This window comes from Salarias fasciatus, chromosome 20, assembly GCF_902148845.1.
Source record: "Salarias fasciatus chromosome 20, fSalaFa1.1, whole genome shotgun sequence".
NCBI classification, from domain to species: domain Eukaryota; kingdom Metazoa; phylum Chordata; class Actinopteri; order Blenniiformes; family Blenniidae; genus Salarias; species Salarias fasciatus.
The window spans coordinates 12,260,541-12,281,290 of NC_043764.1; the positions used below are offsets into that span (position 1 = coordinate 12,260,541).

At 41.2% G+C, this 20,750-nt stretch overlaps 1 protein-coding gene across 1 annotated transcript in view; it reads left to right on the forward strand.

Moving 5' to 3' along the window:
• LOC115408797 (formin-like protein 13) overlaps positions 1-18,005 on the forward strand; it is a 45,270-nt gene extending 27,265 nt beyond the window's left edge. Inside the window, exons 12-17 of the mRNA XM_030119723.1 lie at positions 1,262-1,414; positions 4,532-4,661; positions 4,784-4,816; positions 5,193-5,290; positions 6,680-6,763; positions 17,147-18,005. Coding sequence (XP_029975583.1) covers positions 1,262-1,414; positions 4,532-4,661; positions 4,784-4,816; positions 5,193-5,290; positions 6,680-6,763; positions 17,147-17,248 — 600 coding nt within the window. The 3' untranslated portion in view covers positions 17,249-18,005. The remainder of the gene's footprint in view (positions 1-1,261; positions 1,415-4,531; positions 4,662-4,783; positions 4,817-5,192; positions 5,291-6,679; positions 6,764-17,146) is intronic.
• The last annotated feature ends 2,745 nt before the right edge of the window (positions 18,006-20,750 follow it).

Sequence of the window (20,750 nt, forward strand, 5' to 3'; positions counted from 1 at the left end):
TTGACTGCGCAATTCAAACCTTTTCACTCACCCAAAACAGATTATTAACTATGTTACAAAAAAACCGAAAGCAGCCTAGATACTGATATCTATGGAGCAGGAGTGTCAAATACGTGGCCAGTGGACCGAAATCGACACGTCTGTCCGCCGTCAGGAAGACCTCACAAAATGTGGAAATGAGTCAAATTTCATCTTGAATTTTTAAAGAAAAAAGAAAGTTAAATCATTTATTTTCCGTCATTTGCTGCACATGAAGCACATATTGAAGTAGAAATGGTATTTTTGTGTTTTTGTGAGGCTTGGAGTTTCACTCTTTTTTGTCAACTTTTTCAGGTTTTGTGAAAAAAGAAAGAAGACAAAATATATAGAAAGTAATAAAGATTATTATAGTGTGATTTTGCTTACCTAGATTAAATAGCTCTAGAAAACATGAACTGAAATGAATTTCATAGTATATAACCTCCATGGATTTTCATTTTGATTAAATATTTTGTGCTTCATTTAAATCAAACTTTGCTAAAAATGAATACACATGGCTGAAATTTACAGTTCTTTGTAGGGTTCTTGATTTGAAAATCGCCAGCTTTGCATCAGTTCGATTTACAAATTCCTTCTTGAGCAAAATGGCAATGAAAGCCTCCCCCACTTCACTCCTGCTGGCATCAATGTTACCGTTTCTCTAAGCTTCTGTTTACTGCTGGAGAAGCATCTCGTGAATCTGGGTTCACTCAGTCCTCTTAACAGGAGCCTGAAAAATGTCCAGCTTTCAGTGACAGAAGGATTAGCCTTTAGATATTATTTTCATAATTTTCTGTGGGGAATTTAAAAATGGGCCATAGTTTATACACCTGATCCACATACCGGTAACACAACCAACCCACATCTAAGTAAGCAAGATAATTAAAAGGGAGCAAGGTTTGATTTGTTAAAGAACAAGTAGCTTTAATCCAGTACTGGTTTTCAGTGATTTGGACAAGACGGGAGATTTGAAGTTGACAGAGTCGCATACTAATGAATGATCTTCCCAAACAATGGGGTTCTGATTAATATTTTTCAGAGGAGAGCAGATGTTGTAATTCAGAAATGTGAAATGTGTTTCATTGTGAACGAATGGAGAACCTCTCTCAACAAGTTCCATTGTTTTGTTTTTTTTTTTTTTTCCACAGAGTCGTTCTGTGGAGAAACGAATGCAGGAGCCTGTATGCGCCCGGATTACTGAATGAAATGACTTTGCCCCGCGCCCCTGTGTTTTGTCTTCCAGCTGATTAACCAGAAGATCAGAATGTGCACACAGCTGTACAACTGCGGGTCATTCGTTTCCGTGCTGGAGTACCTCCTCGCCATTGGCAATTACCTCAACGAGAACGCCGGAAAAGGAAAGGCCAAGGGATTCCGCCTCTCCTCCTTACCTAAAGTAGGAGTCCGCCGCCGTTGCCTGACCTTTGATTGAGTTGCGGCGCCGCGCTAATAAGACTACTCATTGACATACACGGCGGGGCTTCTGTGCATCTTTCAGTTTTCTCTCCGCCGCTCGGGTTCACTGGGGTCTCCGCCGCCGCCGCTCTGACAGTTTTGTGGCCGTGTCGCCGCCAGCCTTCAGAGGGGGAAATGAAACTTCGCACAAAAAGTGGTCTCTGGGGGGGGTCTGGGTGTCTTAGAAGTGAACAATCTCCAAGTTCAGTCGCTCAGTTAGTGGGTCTTTTTTTATGAAGCAACAACGTCTGAGCCCGTTTTCGGGCTTACAAAGGAGCGGCTCTACACTTTGGGAAATATCCGGCCAAGACTGAACAAGAAAATCAATACTACTATAGGTGGCTGGTAAATACATCACTATATAGTCTGTATTAAAAAGTAAACAAAATGTTGGTGCGACGTCGCAACCTGCTTAATCAGGGCAAAGACTTTCTATCTACTTTAAGATTTTCTTCTTTAAAAATGAACTAATGATACAGAAGTATAAGTCAGTTGAGAAAACAAGAAAATAATGGACGTTTCCCTGGAAACGCAGCCAGGTGGGGGAGGTATGCTAATAGCAGACAGCATAGCTGGTTTGGCAAGTAGGGGGGAATAGCAGCATTGGCTCTCTACAGATGTAACAAATTTACAGCTCAAACACTTCGAGCCATCGCTATAACCTCTCCGAAGTCAGAATTTTCACACTTTCCAGTCGCTCCTGAATGCAACACAACAAACTGTTGGTTATGAATGACGCTTCCTCCTGCCTGCCTCAGGAAGAGGCTCTCAGACTCTTCCTCTCTGCTCGGCTCTGTATAGTCTTTTCCATATTCTTCTGCATTCGGTCTAAAGTGCTCCTCTGGGCGCCGTTCTCTCCACTGGGAGGGTTTGAGGGGCAGCGCTCCAGTCGCAGAGAATAAAACGTCTGCTCCTTTTTAATGAAACCGAGGCCCCTGCGTTCCCTTCTGAGGCCTTTCTGGGTCTAATTGAGAAGAGTAAACTGTTGCTGCAGACAGACTTTGCTCAAACTAATTGATGACCGCTCCCACAAAAACGGCATCAAGTTCATCCGGTTTTCCAGAGTTTTGGGGCTCTGTGAGCATCAGTATGTGATGGAGGACCTTACCTTGAGAGATGCTGTTTGCATTAAAGGGTTAGCACCAGAAAATCATCGCACCTTGCATTTAAATTCTCTTGTTTTTATGCCGAATGTCTTCCTGCCACATCCGGAATTCAAACCCAGGTCCTCCAGGCTCAAGGTTACCAGTTCGATACAAATACACAATGAAGGCAAAGCAGTCATACATAGTTAACAAGATCCTTGGTTGGTATTTAGCTATAATTTTGCATTACAGCAATCTCTTTGAGGATTGTGCAAATGCATTAGGGTTTTAAATAGTAATTCATGTAAATTTGTAAGATATATAATAAAAAAAAACAGCTACTTCAAATATAAATGAAACCTAGAAAATGTCTCCAGACTGATCAGCGAGCGGGTAAAGCTACTCCAGTGCACAATTTTTCAACTCTGTAAAGTGTTTGTGGACGTTAAAGATGTAAGTGACACCATCCAAAGTGGATTTCTGCCAGTCAGAAATGTAATGTGGTGCAAAAGATTGGGTTTTCTGCTGCCGGGATTTGAATATGTATGGAGGGGAGACGACACCTTCACAACTGCATGTTTGTGTTCATCCTGTGAGGAAATCATTTATTTGCATAATGTCCTCAACTAAAGGGAAGGGGCCGTGAAAAGTGTGGGACAGTTTTGGTTAAACATCTTTTACTAAATCCCCTCTGCAAACCGTTAAAGCATTTAGGTAAAACTGCCTGCTTCAGCTGTGTTTTCATGAGAAATCTGGGGACGTAGACACTTGATCTTCTCTGAACTGGTGCCTAATAATACACTCATAAAACTACTCATGTGCAGGTTTAGTGCTATTAGTCACAATCCAAACAGGAAGTGAGAAATGGGGTTTCGGTGCTAAGATGTAGCAATTTCAGGTTTTCATGAAAAAGTTTCATTTTTCCTGTTGGAAAGATCAGAAGGTGCAAAAACAACCCGAATGCAAAACCCACAACTTCAATATAAATGACTGAATTCTGAAAAATAAGACAAAAGTTGCAACACAAATAAAAGAGTTGCCATATAAATACAAAGGACACAAAAGGACACAAGTCCAAAAACTGCTGCTCAAACCGAATAAAGCACAACTTCAATGTCAAAAGCTTTAACTAAAATTAAAAAAAATAAAATGCACAACTCAAATTAAAACAGCGAAGACTCAAATACAAAAGCCACAAGTTAAATATAACAACACTGGCTTAACAATAAAATTCATAAAAGAAACTCAACATAAATTAGTCACAACTAAAATACAAAAGACACATCAGAAATATGAAAGCCCCACCAGGACTGAATGAAGTGTGATGAAAGTTAGTGTGAACCAAATGAATATGTGACATGTTGCCACGTTCGCAGCAAAGCAATTAATCAGCACAACTGCTCACACACTCCTGCATGTGTTTTTTTTTTTAATCACGATCATGATTTTGCGAGGAGATGATCCTGATGAGGCAGAATCAATAAAAGCCTTCATCAGGTCTCCAGATTGTTCAAAGTCTATTCTTCTTTGATGATTTGTTTTCAAACTAAAAGATTCTCCTCTGATATACCAACCTTTGCTTCTCTTGTTGCCACAAAGAAAAACATTTTAAATGATCTGTTAAAAATTAATAAATACATTTATTAGTGCATAAAGAAACACCATGCGTCTCTTCTGGACATGCTCAGGTTTCTGTCTTTGACTCAAGAGTAAAATTTGCCAAAGATCTTGAGAAAGTCTCGAGAACGACGTGAGGCCATCAGGTTAAAGGTGGACGACGCGCCTCAAGGTTCCACTCCAGCTGAAGAGGCCTGACGGAAACTGTGTGGATGATGCACAGATCAGTGTCGTATACCAACAATAACCATGTGTGTGTGTGTGCTGTGTTGTGTTGTTGAGTGTATCTGCCTGGAGACTCCGGGTCCGTTGAGGCCGAGCTCCTTTCTCACTCTGCTTTCTCTCCACATCCTCAGCTCTCTCAGCTCCGTGGAACAGACAAGAAATTCACCTTGCTCCACGCCCTTGTGGAGCAGATCATGTTGCACGAACCGAAGTTGGCCGCTTTCACCCAAGACTTGGCAGAATTCGAAACTGTCCCTGGAGGTATTTACTCGTCAAGATTTGATCAAAACTGGTGAAAGTGGTACTTTGCGGTACAGATTAAGTGAGACGTGTTCTTTCTCTGTGTCGCTGCTCTTTTTTTTCCTCCCTCCTCCTCTGGACAGCTTCCATCAAGGGTTTGACCGCAGAAGTAGATGGTGAGTAGATCACGTTCTACTACAGAGCCACATTTTACTACCGTGTCCAAAGACAGTTAAATTTGCTGAGATTGCTGCAATATTGACTTTCCTTTTCTGTGTTACTTGTGAAGGAGTGTGATAGTAACATTTTCTCGATCTCTCTGCAGCTGGAGTCTCAGTATTCTTTGTCCAAACGTGGTGATCTCATTGTCTAGGGAGTATAGGGTCTCAATCCAATATATTGTCTATATGATGACTTACAAACAGTCGCCATGAGCACAAACAGAGCAGAGCGCAGCACACAGGAGACAGCATCTGATTTAAAGCAGCTATTTGCCACAGTGTTCAAATATCATGGATTGTAACCGAGATCTGTGTGTGTGTGTTTCTTCAGTCCTGAAAAACGAACTGAAGAAAGTTGTCGAGTACAGAAAGACAACCAAGAAGAGAAACGCTGGAGCGCCACACCCAAACTTCTTCAAAGACCTGAAGGTGATCCAGAAACTCCTCTTCTTCATTATATATTCATGTGATCTGGGTGTAACACAGCGGAGCATTTTTAGTAAACAAACATGGTGCTGATTGAATTCAGTGTTTCTCATCCGGCTGCCTCCATTAATCCAGCAAGGATTTTTCAGTCTTATTTTTTTTTTCTATGTATTTACTACAGCTGAAGATTTAGGAAACTGAATGCAAAGGAAAAATTTGCACCTAAGGAAAGTGATGTGAAAGTCAGTGAGGAGAAAACCCTCCACGCCACTGTGTGTGTTTGTTCATGCTGTGAGAAAATCATTTATTTGTACTGGTGTGTTTTTGATATAAAAGCTGCCGACCAGTCACGCAACTGAAAAAGTGTGAGTTAGTTCTCAGACTGAGTAGCTACAGTGAATCCGTGACCTTTAAGAGAACTTCTAAGATGCAGCCTTGTGTCCAAGAGAGACAGCAGCTCTGCAACTCCTGTAGTCACTAAGCCGATAAATTCTCAGTGATTGAAACTGCACAACTTTGTAAAAGTAATCAGTGTTATAACCACACAATAGTGAAACATATTCTTCTACATTTCTTGTATTGAGCTAAATTCTCTCTGCAAGCAGATCTAAAGTACGTAAATGTTCCTGGCTGCTTCAGTCATGTTGCTGTAGAAATTACCTGCTGTCAAGCATTATAAGTCAGGCAAACAAACAGGAAAACACTAAAGGGAGGCAGAAATGTGAAGCAGTGTGAACACAAGCGGGTTGTTAGGTTCCCGGTCTTTTGTTTCTTGCTGCGGTGCTGAGGAGACAGCGTTTGTAATTCAGCTTTATAATGAATCTTCCAACCTGCATCTCTCTCACTTGCTCACTGTTTCCATCCAGATAATGTATTCCTCTGTATGTGTGTGTGTGTGTGTGTGTGTGTGTGTGTGTGTGTGTGTTCACGCCAGCTCAAGGAATGCTGCAGATTCTACTCCTGCTTTCCCTTCTCATTTGAAATTTGCAACAAAATTAAATCAAGCACCGTGTTGCTATATATAAACATTTCCATTTGTTTTCTTCATATTTTGCACCTTCTAGTGGGGAATACTTTATAATACATATTGCATGAGGCCAAACACAGTTTCCAGTGATGCTGCCAAATACTCAGTCCTTGAGTAAATATAAAAAAAACCACACGGCGGAACGCCTCTGCAGAGTTGCAAACCGTCACTAAAGGTTTTGTTACATGATTGAACCGTCTGGAGGTGGTAAGCCACCACTAAGAGTCCAACTTTAAATTATGCATCTTCAGCTATGTAGATGTGTTGTGGGGTAATTACTGGCATTATAATCACCTTATTAAAAAAGACTTGTTTGTCTCGCGAGTCGCTGAATTGCCAATGAAGTCAACCTCTCTGTTCGCCAGGCGGTGATCGATAAGTACGAGGCGGATCTCTCGGCTCTGACGAAGACGTGCGAAGAGATGAAGAAACTCTACTCTGTCATTCTGGTAATCCTTGAGTTATTATTTCAATATCTCTTTCGTAAACCCTCAAAGATGGACGATTCCCCGTCCTGGTTGCGTTTGGATGGCCCTCGTCAATTACTTGTCATATTATCTCTCCTCCACACTGTGAGAGCACATATATTTTCAAAGAGGAGGAAGTCCACCGGGTTACCTCTCTCTTTTTTCCTTTTTTTTTTCCACAGCAGGTGACCTTCAGGGCTTACTTGAGTATATAATGCCGCTCGTATACAGTTTATGGCTGCCGTTTAAAAGCTAGCGCTGCTGATTTGCGGCTCTGAAATATGTTCTGCTTTCTCGCTCCTTCGGATAGCTTTCTCAGTTTGGAGAGACGGATGTTGCCAGAAGAGACAGGTTCATCCTGACCCCCGACGTGTGATGCTGAATTAATGAGCGGCTCAACAAAATATTAAAAGATAAGGAACTGTTAAAGCATCCCCGGTGGGTTTCTGTTATAGTCGCTTTCCATGAAGCGCTCGATGAGGCCACAAGGAGACATAATGAGATATTTAGTGATAAGCTCCTGTTTTAAAAACAGTCCTTACTGCTTTCATTTGTGTGTGTTTTTTTTAAGGTGAATTTAATTTCAGCAGAAGTCCATTCATGGTTAGAATATTTCTATCTCAAGAGGACTAGTTATTTCAGCTTGTTTTATTTCCATTTATTGAGTAAATCTGCATGTTCACGTTTCACAATAACAGAGCCACAGAATGCAAGAGTTTTCACACAGTGTTCAGAAGCAGGAAGATGTTCAGCAGACAGCGAATTGGTTCTGGGATTCTGATTAGTAAAAAATATTAGTAGTGTTGGAACAAATTTACGAGTGGCAGAAAGTAGAGGCTCGCATTTACAGACACACATAAGAATGAAGATGTTTCAGACATATTTATATGCCGTAAAGCTTCTCCTGCTCTCACATAGAAATTTGCACATACTGAGGAAAACATTAATAACCTGATTTCTATGGCGTAAATCAAAGATACTGAACAGTGTGTTCCACCTGGGAAAGACCGAAGAGACCGCCGCTGTGGTCAATGGTTTATATTTGCTCTTAACTTGAGGATTATTTAGTTTTAATTTCTGTCAGCCACATTCACATGAAGCAGCTGCATTATAAAAAGAACTTAAACTCATTCTAACACCTTTTACCTGTCACATAAAACACCAATACTCACACAAATATACAGCTGACAATGCCATTATCACAGACGTTTCTGCAGGAAACCTCTAATCAGGTAAGAACCAAGCAAGCAAAAAGTGCAGTCCTAGGAAAATCAAAAGATGTTCGTCACTTCTTTCCCTGACTTGTTGTACTGTTTGAAAAGTTTTTAGGTAATATTTACAAACTGACTTGCAGCCAACTTGCATCCATCAAAAGTTACCGTTTACTGCAGTGAACACACACTCTGGTATCAGTGTCACAGGCACTCAGTTTTACACATCAGGTCAATTTAAAACTGCATTCATGATGTGCAAAGCAAGAAATAATTTGTTTTCTGGGAACACACGTCCTTCTGGCTTTAAAAATAATTCAGTCATATCTAAAAACTGTATTTCAGATGTATGTAAAAAAAAAAAAACATGTAAAAACAAAAAGGTTAAATGATTTAAGTTATGAAAAAAGTAAAACAATTGGGTGAGAATATAATGTTCCACTTCTACTGATGAACATTTCTGGTTTTGTTTTTAACATTGAGTTTGAAGTAAAGTCTTTCAACAAGCAAGAACATAAAGAATAGTGTGTGTGTATTAGATGGTGTAATATCTTTGCATTTTTTCATGTGTATTTTCACCCTAAAATGTCACAGTAGAGATACTGATCAGACTTCTGATCTACTGCAAATGGAAAAATCTGCTCTCAGGGTAGAAATCAGGGACAAACATCTTTCTACTCATCCGTCCTCCAAACAAACACTTTCGGAGCGCTTTTCGCCGACACGCAGCATCGCGTCACTTCCTTCTGTCGCCTGTATTTGTGGCCTCTGAAGGTCAGACTGAACAAACACATGGACTGTCTCTGCTGTTCATACAGTTGACCCATATGACAGTTTTTTTTTTTTTTTTTCTCAGGAGGAAAACTCGCTGATCTGTCTCAGAGAAAAACTCCTCAGCCGCTCATATCTTCAGATTTAGTGGAGGCACTGGTGCTTGTGTATTCTTTCATCACACAGTGTATAAAGCAGAACATTTTCTTTGCTCACTAACCTGCTGTGATTGTGTTTATAGAGCTCAGGCCTACTTTTGACATCTTAACAGGTGCTACGTCTTTTTTATAGTGTCCCCCACCAAAGATCGATCAATACAAAAATAATGCCTATTTTCTCTGCTTTCCCGTATCTCTATGGACAATCCATCATCATAGGGCGTCCACTTACCCTTTCTGCAGTGTGTGAGCACTGCGATGCGACGGCACCGTGTGTGAGCTTCAGCCTGGCGGGGAATTCTTTCACACTTCCCCACAGTTAGACACATTTTTTTCGAGCTGCTGTCACACATCAGTGTCCATCTAATGACTGACTCACTCTTCAAATTCAGAAGAAGTTAGTGGGAGGAAGATGCTCCATAATCTGAGTGTTAGCTGGAGCTCCAGTGAAATGAACGGTTAAGCATTCTGGGAAATGCGCCTGTGTATCTTCTTTCCAGGGGTGAGCTGAGAAGGCTGCTCTGGTGTGTGTGTGGTGAATATAAAGCTACTTCCAGGAAGCGTTTAGCTCAGCTTAGCGCAGAAACCTCCCTCCCAAAACAAACGGCTCATCTCCCCCAAGCTTTTGACTGAAAGGATCCAGCACAAACTCAAAATTCCAATAACACAAAGTTGGTTCTTTGTTGACTTCACAGCTAAGTCCTCACATTTTTTTTTTTTACTCTTGAGCTCGAACACAAACTGTGAAGGACGAGCGGCTCTTTAGCAGGGCGGCAGCTGCGGTTCGCTGCCTTCACACACACACACACACTAGCGGGCTCTCCATGCAGCCGTTGGTCAAACACAGAGCGACACGAGTTAAAACATGAAGGCGTGGGTTTGTGAAGGTGTAACGGCGCGCTCCTGGTTAAGGTTACTCCGGCGGAGCGTGAATTAAACATGAGGCAGTTACACAGATTGTGCGGAGAGGCTGCGCCGGCGAAAATAGAAACACGTCCGCATGTCAGATGGACGGCTGAGAGCGTCAAGCCGCCGCTGCAAAAACAGCCTCCAGGTTCCTTCATCAGACTTTAATCCAGACCTGGAAGCCAACCTCAGTTTCATCACCTTTCATTGACTTTATGTGGTCAGTAATAAAGTAAATGCAGAAGCAGTTTCGCAGCTTTCTTGTGTTGCTTCTGCTTTTTGTTGAGACTGAAAATGCAAAGTACTTCAGAGAAAAAAAAAATATGCAAAAACTATTATCTGCATCCAATTTAAACTCATGAAGCAATGAAGAAACACATCTCACATGCTGATGAGGGAGTGTTCCTCACTCAGCCGCAGCTTTTCTGTTTCTGTGGAAATATCAGGTTGGTATTGATCGTCTGATCTAAAAGTCAACAAAAAGGCAAATAAGCTATTTCTTGGAAATGTTAAACATTTAAACAGAAACCTTACAGATTGATGTAATATTCCTTATATTCGCCATAAATCACTCCCTACAAGTATAATTAAGAATGTTCCGGACATGTGGCCTTTCACAGTTTAACAAGTTGACCTTTAGCTGCTGTGTCTCCTTCAGGCCAGGAGTTATTTTTTAATCAACAAGAAAAAAAACTGCTAAAACACAAATGGTACAAAATCTTGCACGTTTATTCAAAGATCCTCTGCTGAAAACCTGAGGAAATTGATGTATATTGGTTTAAAATGTGGCTTTTCTTTCTGTTATATCATTTTCAGGGAGATCTTTACATCTGTATTGGACAAGTCACTATATTTTATGACTTATTGTAAAACAAAAAAAAAAAAGAGCGACTATATTTCTGTATAAAGTTATTAGATAACACAAACTACACTGTATTTTCCTCGGTTTGGTTTTGTATTCAGTGACAAATATCCTTTATCCCATGATTGTGCAATAAAATAAAAGTATGGAAGTGAAGGAGAAAGTGGCTGCATTAACTAAACTATCAGTCACCGCTGTGTTTACGAGACTCAGACTGGGTTTTGGCAGACCGGATCTTGTCTTGAATATCAGGAAGGGGACATGGAGCCCGTGAGTCACACAGGCGAACACGTGCGCTCACCTGAACTCAGACGCCTCCTGGTTATATACAGTTTTATATACAGCCCTCAGTCTGCAGATTGTCCCCAGCCGATTTCTGCACGGATCTCCAGCCTCCGTGCTTTTTGTTGTGCTGAGCTGGGCATTAAGATGTGAGCTGAATAAAAGAGCTAGAATATAAAATGACCCCACTTTTCAGATCTGTACCCAGGGGGACAAAGAAACCGTCTTATATTCGGACAAATATGGTAATTACTAAATCAATCCATCTTATACGGCTTCTGCTTCATCCGGCTCAGGGTTGTGGGCAGGGCACACCAAGGACAGGTTACCATCCCATAACATCACACACACGCATGCACGCACCTGCCCACATTGAAACTAGCTACACTCATCATTACTCGATGGTAGGAGCCTCTAGATAAAAATAGGTTATACAAGTTTTGAGCATTTCTTGGTGTGGATTGCTCAAACTGAGTATTTATTTAGGCAGAACTTTAATGGGTTGGATTTCCCTCTGCACAAAAAACCCTGAGCTCGGGGGGGTTAAGAGTTTTGCTGAAGGACCCACAGCTGTGACACGTCGGCTGTGGGATTCAAAGGAGCAAGCAGTATCCACAAAATCACGGAACATAAATGGAAATGGGTTTCTTCCTCAAAAAGGAACCACTTCACCCCACACTGCGCTTTAAGCGCTTGATTTGAAGCTTCGACTTATTAAGCATTAACTTTACATTGTTGTAAAAAAACTCAGAAATTTACGCTTGTACTTACATACTTACTTGTGTGGCTCCAGTTGAGGAAAGGTCTTGAGGCACAGTGACGGCAGCGTTTCCGTTGACCGCTGAGCCGATTAGCGTCTTACTCATTAACATAAGCACAGTGTTTCACACAGTTTTGGCAAACAGGGCTGATAATCCATATTCATATCGGCAAATGCACTAAATGCTTTAATAAATTAGCTTCCATGCCACAGCCATTTAGCAGATGAGGCGCTCAAAGTGCTCAGACAGAGAGAATGAACTCTGCTCATCCTACTTCTGTACCTCCCTCTGATCTCTCTGAAGCTGTGGAAAAGAAGCATCCTCCCCCAAAAAATTAAATTAAATAAATAAATAAAAAAACTCACTACGAACCCCTTCAGGAGCGCAGGCGAGCGTGATTGAGACTGACTGGGCCGTGGTGGAGAGCAGGAGAGCAGCAGGTTGGGGAAAAGGCGTCATATTTAGTCACGTCTCGTCACGGGGGAGGAAAGAAAGAGAATTCATTAAGATGCCTTTGCAAAACCAACATGCAAATTTATTAAACATAGAAGACACTCAAGCAAGTTTTGGGGGTTGATTTTGCAGATGTCTCTTTTTTTCCTGTTGTTACTCTGGAGGCAAGATAACATTAAAAATGAGCGCTAAATAAAAGAGGAGGTTTTATGTAACTTGTCCTGACTAATTCCTCCTAATTTGATAGATTTTCAAATTAAGGGCACGTCATCAACACTGAGGGCAGATACGACCGTGCCGCACGCTCAAAATTAGTACAATATTTAATATACAGTATGTCAGTGAGACATTATACCACAAAGTTAATTTCAATTTACCAACTACATTTAAAATGCATTCAGTTGTGCTTCCTTCAGCAACATACTCAACTTTGAAGATTAAAGATTTTAAATTATGTTGATTTATGGGAAATATAAATCTGTATTTTCGAAACAGTCTGTGGCCAAATTTCACTTGTTTATTACCCATAGTTATATTATCGCAGCATTTCACCTGAACAGTAGACTCCACCTTAGACGAAAGCTTATTTAAACAAACAAATGTTTTCATTTCAGTCATATTTGTGACACAGTGAAATGATTTGTGGATAAATTTCTCAAACCTCACTCATGGTTCTTTGGTTGTCTCGGTAGATTTATTCAAAGACAGTTTTTTTTATGCTAATGTTTTCATTTTTAGTTAAGTGAATCGGTTGATAGCAGGGCCTTGAGTCACTAAGAACAACATCAGAAACATAATTTGTAATCAGGAATATGGGACTGGAAATTCTGCATGTAGATCTGAACATGATCTGGTTGAAACTGTATCATGACTGGGTTCCTTTGCTTGGCTTTGCCCTGACGGGTGTGCATGAAGCTCGGCAGAGGAAGTTTTCCAACATGTTGAAGGTGACTTCAAATAAATCAGAACTTGGCAAAAATTAAAATAAAGGTATAATACGGTGATGCCCTGTCATAAAGTAGAAACTGTGGAAAGAAGAAGAGGGAGAACAAATTGAGAAAGAAAGGAAAGACTTGAGGGTACAACACAGAAAGTCTTTTACAGTGAAATCTACTAATAAAAGTTGATGTGGGGGGGGGGGGCGCAGCTGAAAAATGCCTCTCACCACAGTATATATCTTTGAAGAGTTGGATGCAAACAAGCTGAATAAATAAGAACTTTAGAAAGATTATGGCAAAGAAAGGAAGCTGATTTCTTGGGATCTCACCTAACTTTGTGTTGCTCTCAGGCAGCTGCTGCCTTTGTGGGACCATGTGGATGTAACTAGCAGTGTAAAGCACTTTGGGACTGGTGAAAGGATCAACGTGTAACAGATACATGACTCACAAAAAGTTCTATAGTTTCAGTAATTTTTGCACAACTTGCTGTTTGTTCTTTAACAAGCAGCTTAACGGAAAGATTCCCAACGGTGTGTGTTTCCTGGTTCAGTTAGAATCGACATTTAAAGCGTTTAAAACATTAAAACCTCCTCATCATGCTGTTCACATTTTGACACGAGAAAAAGGCAACACTAAGTACCTCACCACTGAAGGCTTCAAACAGGATGTTCTCAGACGAAGTGGCCGCTGAGCCGGAAGTATCACAGCAGGTTGAACAGAGACACGGAGAGATTGGAAGAGATGTTCTTTGTCCACGTCCCTCACTGATGACCGCTTCAATGTGAGCAGAGCCAGTTGGAACTGGATGATGAATGCCACTGAACTCCAGGCACATTTAGTAGTAATAATGATAATAACAATGCATTGGTTTTTATAAGGTGCCTTTTTTCTCGGAACTCAATGTCGTTTACAATTACTTTAATCATTCACTCCATACTTGATGGTGGGAGGCTGTATATGTAGCCACAGCTGGGGTGGAGTGACGAACGCGAAGCTGCCAATACAGGACTGCCATACACTCTGAATGGTACAGTGACAAACCCATGCTACCTGAAGAACATCACTTTGGACCTGCATGAACACCACAGGTGTACTTTTATTTCCATGGATCACAATGCTCCAGCTCTTCAAGGACGAAACGACTGCTGCAGACCGGACTGCCTCGACCGGAGAGGCCTGCACTTTCTCCAGACCTGAATCCCAAAGAAAAAACCTCTGGGAGCAGCTGAGTCACCGTGGAGAGGCTCGTAACTCTGTACCCAGAATCTCAATGACCCGAGGGCCGCCCTGAGCGGGATGCCATGCCTCAGCAGGCGCTAAGTTGACGTGTGAACAGCATTAGGTGTCATTGTTAAGCTGGAACTGATGACAGGCTATTGAGACGCTGACTTTTTTATTTTGCGGTCGACCCATCAGTGTTTTTGGCGTCTACCGCATGCTGCCTGACTGTCATGGTTTAATCACATTAATCACTGTCGTATAAACTTTTATATTCTCTTTGAATTTCACCCAGAAGCAAAATATCCCTATCGTCTTGTAAGTCAAGTATGAGTGAATTCCATTTACCATTTTCAACAAGATTTGAAGACATCAGCTTCAAGGAATTCTTAGACATGGACAGGAATGCTAAAAATGTTATGACTGTCTCTGGTCTCCTTTTCCTTTTGAACCTGTTATAACCGTATTATATTTGCTTATAATTATTAGGTTTACAAGGCTTTTACATAAATGCTGAACTCAGAGGGGTTAAAGTGTTGCGTTTGCAAATTTAATTTATGTTTTTAATTTTCAGCACACTCCACCTCTGACATTAGTGAATTCTCTGTGACGGTTATGCATTTCTAATATCTGCTCGGAGATGAAGGAGCGCCGTATAATAGCTGACCTTCTTTTCTTTAATTTTGTTTTGTAGATTAGCGTTTACCGCCACGGCAACGATACGCGCTCAACCAACAGTCAACCTCATTATCCTTCTTATCCTCACTCGTTAGAGTGAAACCGCACTGATTCGACGAACAGGCACTCCCTTTACTGCCACAAAATCCCTTTTCAGGTGCGGCTGTAAATTGGTTTTATTGGGCGCCGTGTGCATTTGCAGAAACGCCTGGAAATATTCAACCTGCAGGAAGAACAATGAAGCTGATCAGATCACCAGATTATATCCCTCAAAACTAAGCAGAAGGACAACATTTTTCTTTTTTACTCAGATCTGCAGGATCTGATGGAGAGTAATAGTAGAGTGGAGAGTGAATAGTAGGAGAAAAGTATATAAATAAACTAATTTGCACATCTGATGCATAAATGTAAATGTTTCATGAAGTGAACAGGTGTTGATTAGCAAACATCTTTCTTTTACTACGAGTGATTTTACTGAAAGCGTCCCACACCTGTGTAAATCTTTGAAAAATATGCTTTCTCCAAGGAAACCTACTCAGTGGGCTGGATATACATGTATACATGCATCATCGTAACGTGAATAATGGTAAAGGCCGGAATGATTTGCAGGGTGGTGGGATGGAGGAGGAATTAGTGGATCTGCTGAACAGCAGCTATAATGGCCATGTTGTACATTTGCATTGAAATTAATGGATGCTTTCAGTCTTCTGATAGTCCCGCAGCTGCTTTTCAACTAAAGATGGTGAGAGGCAAACAAAGCGAAGTGTAGGTTGGACCAGCTGCACTACGAACGTGATTTCAATGCCAATTTAACTTCTTTTTTTTTTTTTTTGTTAAGCTACAGCAGAGTTTTCTCCACACAGAGGGATGTGACTTTAATTGGGCATCTTGAGACTGAAACAAACTGAGACACTTCACTTCTGCCATTGAGAAAACCAAAGGGCACTTCTGCCGACGGAGCAGATGTCTCCGAAAACATCCTCATTTACCCAAAACCAGCAGAAAGAGGTTGCTGTTCCTAGGATTGTTTTAACTTGTAGGGGTGAGCTTTATCCTCCATCTCCTACTAGTGAGAGTGATTACAAAAAACATAGCGGAGATTTGCACATGAAGCAGGTTTGTCATCTCGTGTGAAAACAAGTCGTGTCCTAACAAACTGAATTGGACTCGCAAAGCAGCTATTTGAAACTTTATGTTTTGAAATTAAATTTGATGTGCAGAAAGTATCTGCACCACAAAAAAGGTTCAATTCCAAGTAAAAATGACCCTCTTTCTCATTTTTTTCCATACCAAAGCAGATTCAGAACCTGTTTTTTTATTTTTTTCATGGAAAAAAAACAAAATTGTTGGGGGGAAAAAAATCAGATTGCAAAATATTTCAGGACTTTTTCTCTTTGCTATGTTTGCTTTTTAAAATGTTGGGGGGATTACATTCCATTTGTGTCTGATAAACGTCTAATACAGTTCCTTTTAAGCTCTGGTGTCTGGTAAAATTCTTTACTAAAGGAAAAACGTGGAGTTAGGAAAGTAGCAGCTAAAACTGAGTTTAAAGTCAATGAGGAAAATGAATGTGAATCAGTGAAATAAAGAGTGTGTCAATAGCTCGATGTGCATGTCATGCGATCTGTCAGACTCATGACATCTGAAGAGAAAGTGACATTTGCAAAGCATATTGCAGCGTTAGGAGAGCGGAAAAAGAGAGTCGGCAGCGTCGTTTGAGTCTGTTCAGTCAACGGCATTCGATAAGCCAATTAGAACACTTAACCGCCGTGACCCTTTCTGATAAAGTTTGACTGAAGAATTACTAACATTTTCGTGGCACTGACCCCCACCCACTGAGGCAGGAGTATTAATTTGGCGGCACATGGCTTCCACATTGTATAAGTGCACTCAAGGACCGGGCTGCATGCAGAGGCAGTATATGAGGTAATTACATCCAAGGACCATTGTTACCGAGTCCGGCCGCCGCCCAGGTGCCGCTCCGCTCATGAAAATCAAAGCAGCTGTTAATTGTGAAACAATTTCTAAAAGCTCAAAGGTCTTACCAAAGTGTAATTGCTGGCGTTTTTAAAGTTTATCATTTCCAAGCAACTGACTGATTTTTTTTTTTTTTCTTGTTTTGTCCAGGTAAAATTTGGAGAACCTGCGGATCAGGACTCTCAGGAGCTCTTTGGGATGATCTGTCAGTTCGTTCAGGACTTCAGAGGAACACAAGCCGAGGCTGTCTGAGCTGCAGACTGCTTGATGAAGGACTCTAAATCACACTGCAGCTTTTAACGCTGATAACACGGATATTGCGCCCGTTTCTAAAAGTTAGGGAAAAGGGATAAATATACGTGATCCCTCCATTTTCCCTGATGAAGGAGGTTTTATATATTTACTACTGATTTTCTTCTTTTTTGTTGTTATGTTATGTGTGTGTGTGTAGAAATACTTCCCTGTGTAACTGTTAATGGATGTAACTCATTGTCGAGTGTTGCTCATGTACCTGGATGACTGGCTGTCTGTGGAAATCAGTGCTGCGAATATAAAACCGGTCGATGTCGGTTCGTCGCCGACTTGCGTCTTCGCCGACATTGGTTCTGAGTCGAACGTGCAGTGGAGGATGGGAAACCCTCTGCTGGAGAGGAGCACTCAGATGCTGAAGTGTGCCGTTAATCCCCGCAGCCGTCTGCCGGCAGAGCAGCGAGACAGGCATCACTTCAGAGGCCAGCTGAGGTGGGCGGACTCCGGGGCGTGCGATTATTGGGAACATTCGGGGACGTTTTTCTCTCCGGGACGAGCTCCAAGGCCGTCTGCGGTTCGGCGGCGTGGCCAGGAACGCAAAAGCTGCCCCTTCAGAGAACAGAAAGGTCTCCTCAGAGGTGATTTATGTGCTTTAGTGTGCCTGACATTTTAATCAGCGAACAGGAAAAAAAAAAAAAAAAGCATTATGGTTTTAAGTGGGACTCATGGTAATGAATGACACCCCTTACAGGGCGGAAAAGCTGCGCATTTTCCTCTGAAACGAGGAACCAATCAATTTAATTAAAGCATTGACACAAACTGGTGCTTCGTTAGCAGCCAATGTTATTTTCACAGAGCTCGGACTTACAGTTTCTATTTAATTATTAATTTGTTCAGATTGCACTTGGAGCCGCACCCCTCCGCCATCCCTACACTACAAATGCACCTGATTGTATGTTTCCTGTTGACTGCCTGACTTTTCTATATTAAAATAAACTTTTGTTGATGATTCTTTATTATTTCAGCTGGCGTAACTGTTCTGCTCCATTAAAATTGCCAAAGTTTCATTTAAAAAAATGAGAAGTTTGATAACTTGATCAACAGTTTACCCTTTAAATAGAAATATTTCACATTTAAAGAAAAAAGTGTGAAATGGTATCCCTCTGTCCCCCTATTTGATATCAGAACTTTTTCTTTAAACCTTAGTTTGAAACTTTAACTCTGCAGGACTTCTTTACAGCATCAGTCGACTGGATTCATGATGCTTCTTGACGACGTTCATTAACAAACAGCTGGAGTGTCGCTGGCGTGAAGGCGTTATTCATTACTTTAGTGCGACTGTTAAAACTGATAAGTTCTGATATCTGTAGAAGACAACAGATCAGACTTTGTTTCCTGTACTTGTTTGTAGAAATTAATTGCCTCACCTCCTCTTGTAGGATTACAGAAACCTCCTTTGAGTCTGCGCACCCCGGTGACTCATGGTGTGACTCGGTTTTATCTGTACATGGTGGCACGTTGGAGCGCGTTTCTTTTTTTGGGGGAGAAAGTTTATACAGCCTGTTTTAATTGGAAGCAAAGGGAGTAAAGCAAATTCTCGTCGGATGAAAAGTAAACTTGTTTCAGGGTCGCGTCTCAGCAGCTGCAGTGTGGCTGTCCGTGGCTTTAAAGCTGCCTTGGTCAATATCTTCCGTATCAGTGATGGATGGGATTACTGTGTGTGATGTGAGGGACGCCGCTCAAAGTGAAAATCAAGTTAATTATGTGAACATTGCGGATCGTCTCACTTCTGCTTGGCGCTCGCATCTTTTCGGCTCACTGAGTTTAACACCAGGTGAAGTAACTTGTTTGTTGAAATCAGCATCACGGCATAATTCTCAGTCGAAGAAAGATGTCGGGTGAGTGGCTTTAGCTCAGTGGAAGAGTTTATCACTGTAAATGTGTGTGTTGCTGCATGTGTGATCAGTACGACGAACAAGTGGTGAAGGCGGGTTGCTGCTCCGCTCTTCAGTGATAACTTGTCAACGTGAGACGCGGTGGACCCGATTCGGCGAAGAAACGCGAGCGAGGGCACGCTGACAGATGCTCAGACGATCACATTAACATTGGTGTGTTTTGCATTCATGAATATGGAGAATCAGGAGTTTTCTAGATCCCAGTTTGTGCAAAACACTGTGTTAACAGATTGATGGACAAAATACAATGTCATTTCCTACCTTTTGCGTTTTTTTTTCATTGCATCTGTTTTTGAAAAAGAAATGCAAAACAGCTCAGCCTTCAACATGGATGTTGCTCTTATTGTGTGAACAGTCATTTTTATCAAGCGCTTAATTTGTTGATGGACTGTCTATGAACGGATCCTAATGCACCCAAAATCTTCATTTGAATACTTGTCTCAGTCTTGGTTGATCACCGACAAAACGCCACATACTGAGAGAACAATCTGTTTGTGTGAGCAATTTGTATACGTGCTTCTCACAGGATTTTATTAAATAAGTTGTTCTCGCTGTGCGTGTCTGAGTTTTCTGCAGGTCCTCCGGTTCCCTCCCACAGTCCAAAAAACATCCCATAAAGATGAGCTGGTGACTCTAAATTGCCCCCCGGTGTGGATGTGAGTGTTTTCTGTTTATCTGTGTTTGCAGTGTGATGGACCGGTGACTTGTCCAGGGTGCAAAGTCAGCTGGGATTAGCTGAATCATCCCCCGGAGACCCCAAGCTGGCAAAGTGAGGCAGAGAAGGAATGGATGGAAAAGCAGGTTTGAATCGATTTGCAATAATTAATTTGATGTTGGTTATAGATTTCAATCACTCGAGCTGGTAGGAATGATTTCATTGGATGATTCCGTTTCAGGCCTCTATTACAAATGAACATAAATGAGTGGATATATCAGTGCCGTCATAGTCAGACTGCAACAGTTTGTAGTTTCAGCTCGTAGTTAAGCCACCAGGTTTTACTTTACTAGACGACTGTGTGAGCAATTCTGACCAATCAGCACGAAGCAGCTTCTAGCTGATGAGCTGAACAGAGCAGCAGCAGATTTAAAACACAATCTATATATTTAAACAAATTTGACAGGAATTTTTTTTAATGAACAGGAAGCACTTAACCTGTAGGGATGATAAACGCCCTGATACTTTATTTAAAATTGACATGATTTCAGATTAAAACTTTTTTTCTACTGATTTCCTACTACTGATTTGGAAACATATACCTCTAAACTGTTAAATCAATCTCAGAAATTCTACTTAGACAATATTAAAACTTCACAGCAAAGGACAGCAGCTGATCCTATCATTAGCTGAATTTATATGGTCACACTTTTGTCAATCAGATTGAATTCGTTCAGATTCCAGGATGTTGTGCAGGTTTATATAAACTCAATTCATTTCAGTGATCAATCCCATAATGCTTTGCACTGACGTTTACCGTTTGTGGCACACACACAGAATCCCACATCGAGCTTTTACCCAGAAGCCCTTCATTTTTAAAAAATGAATTAACTAC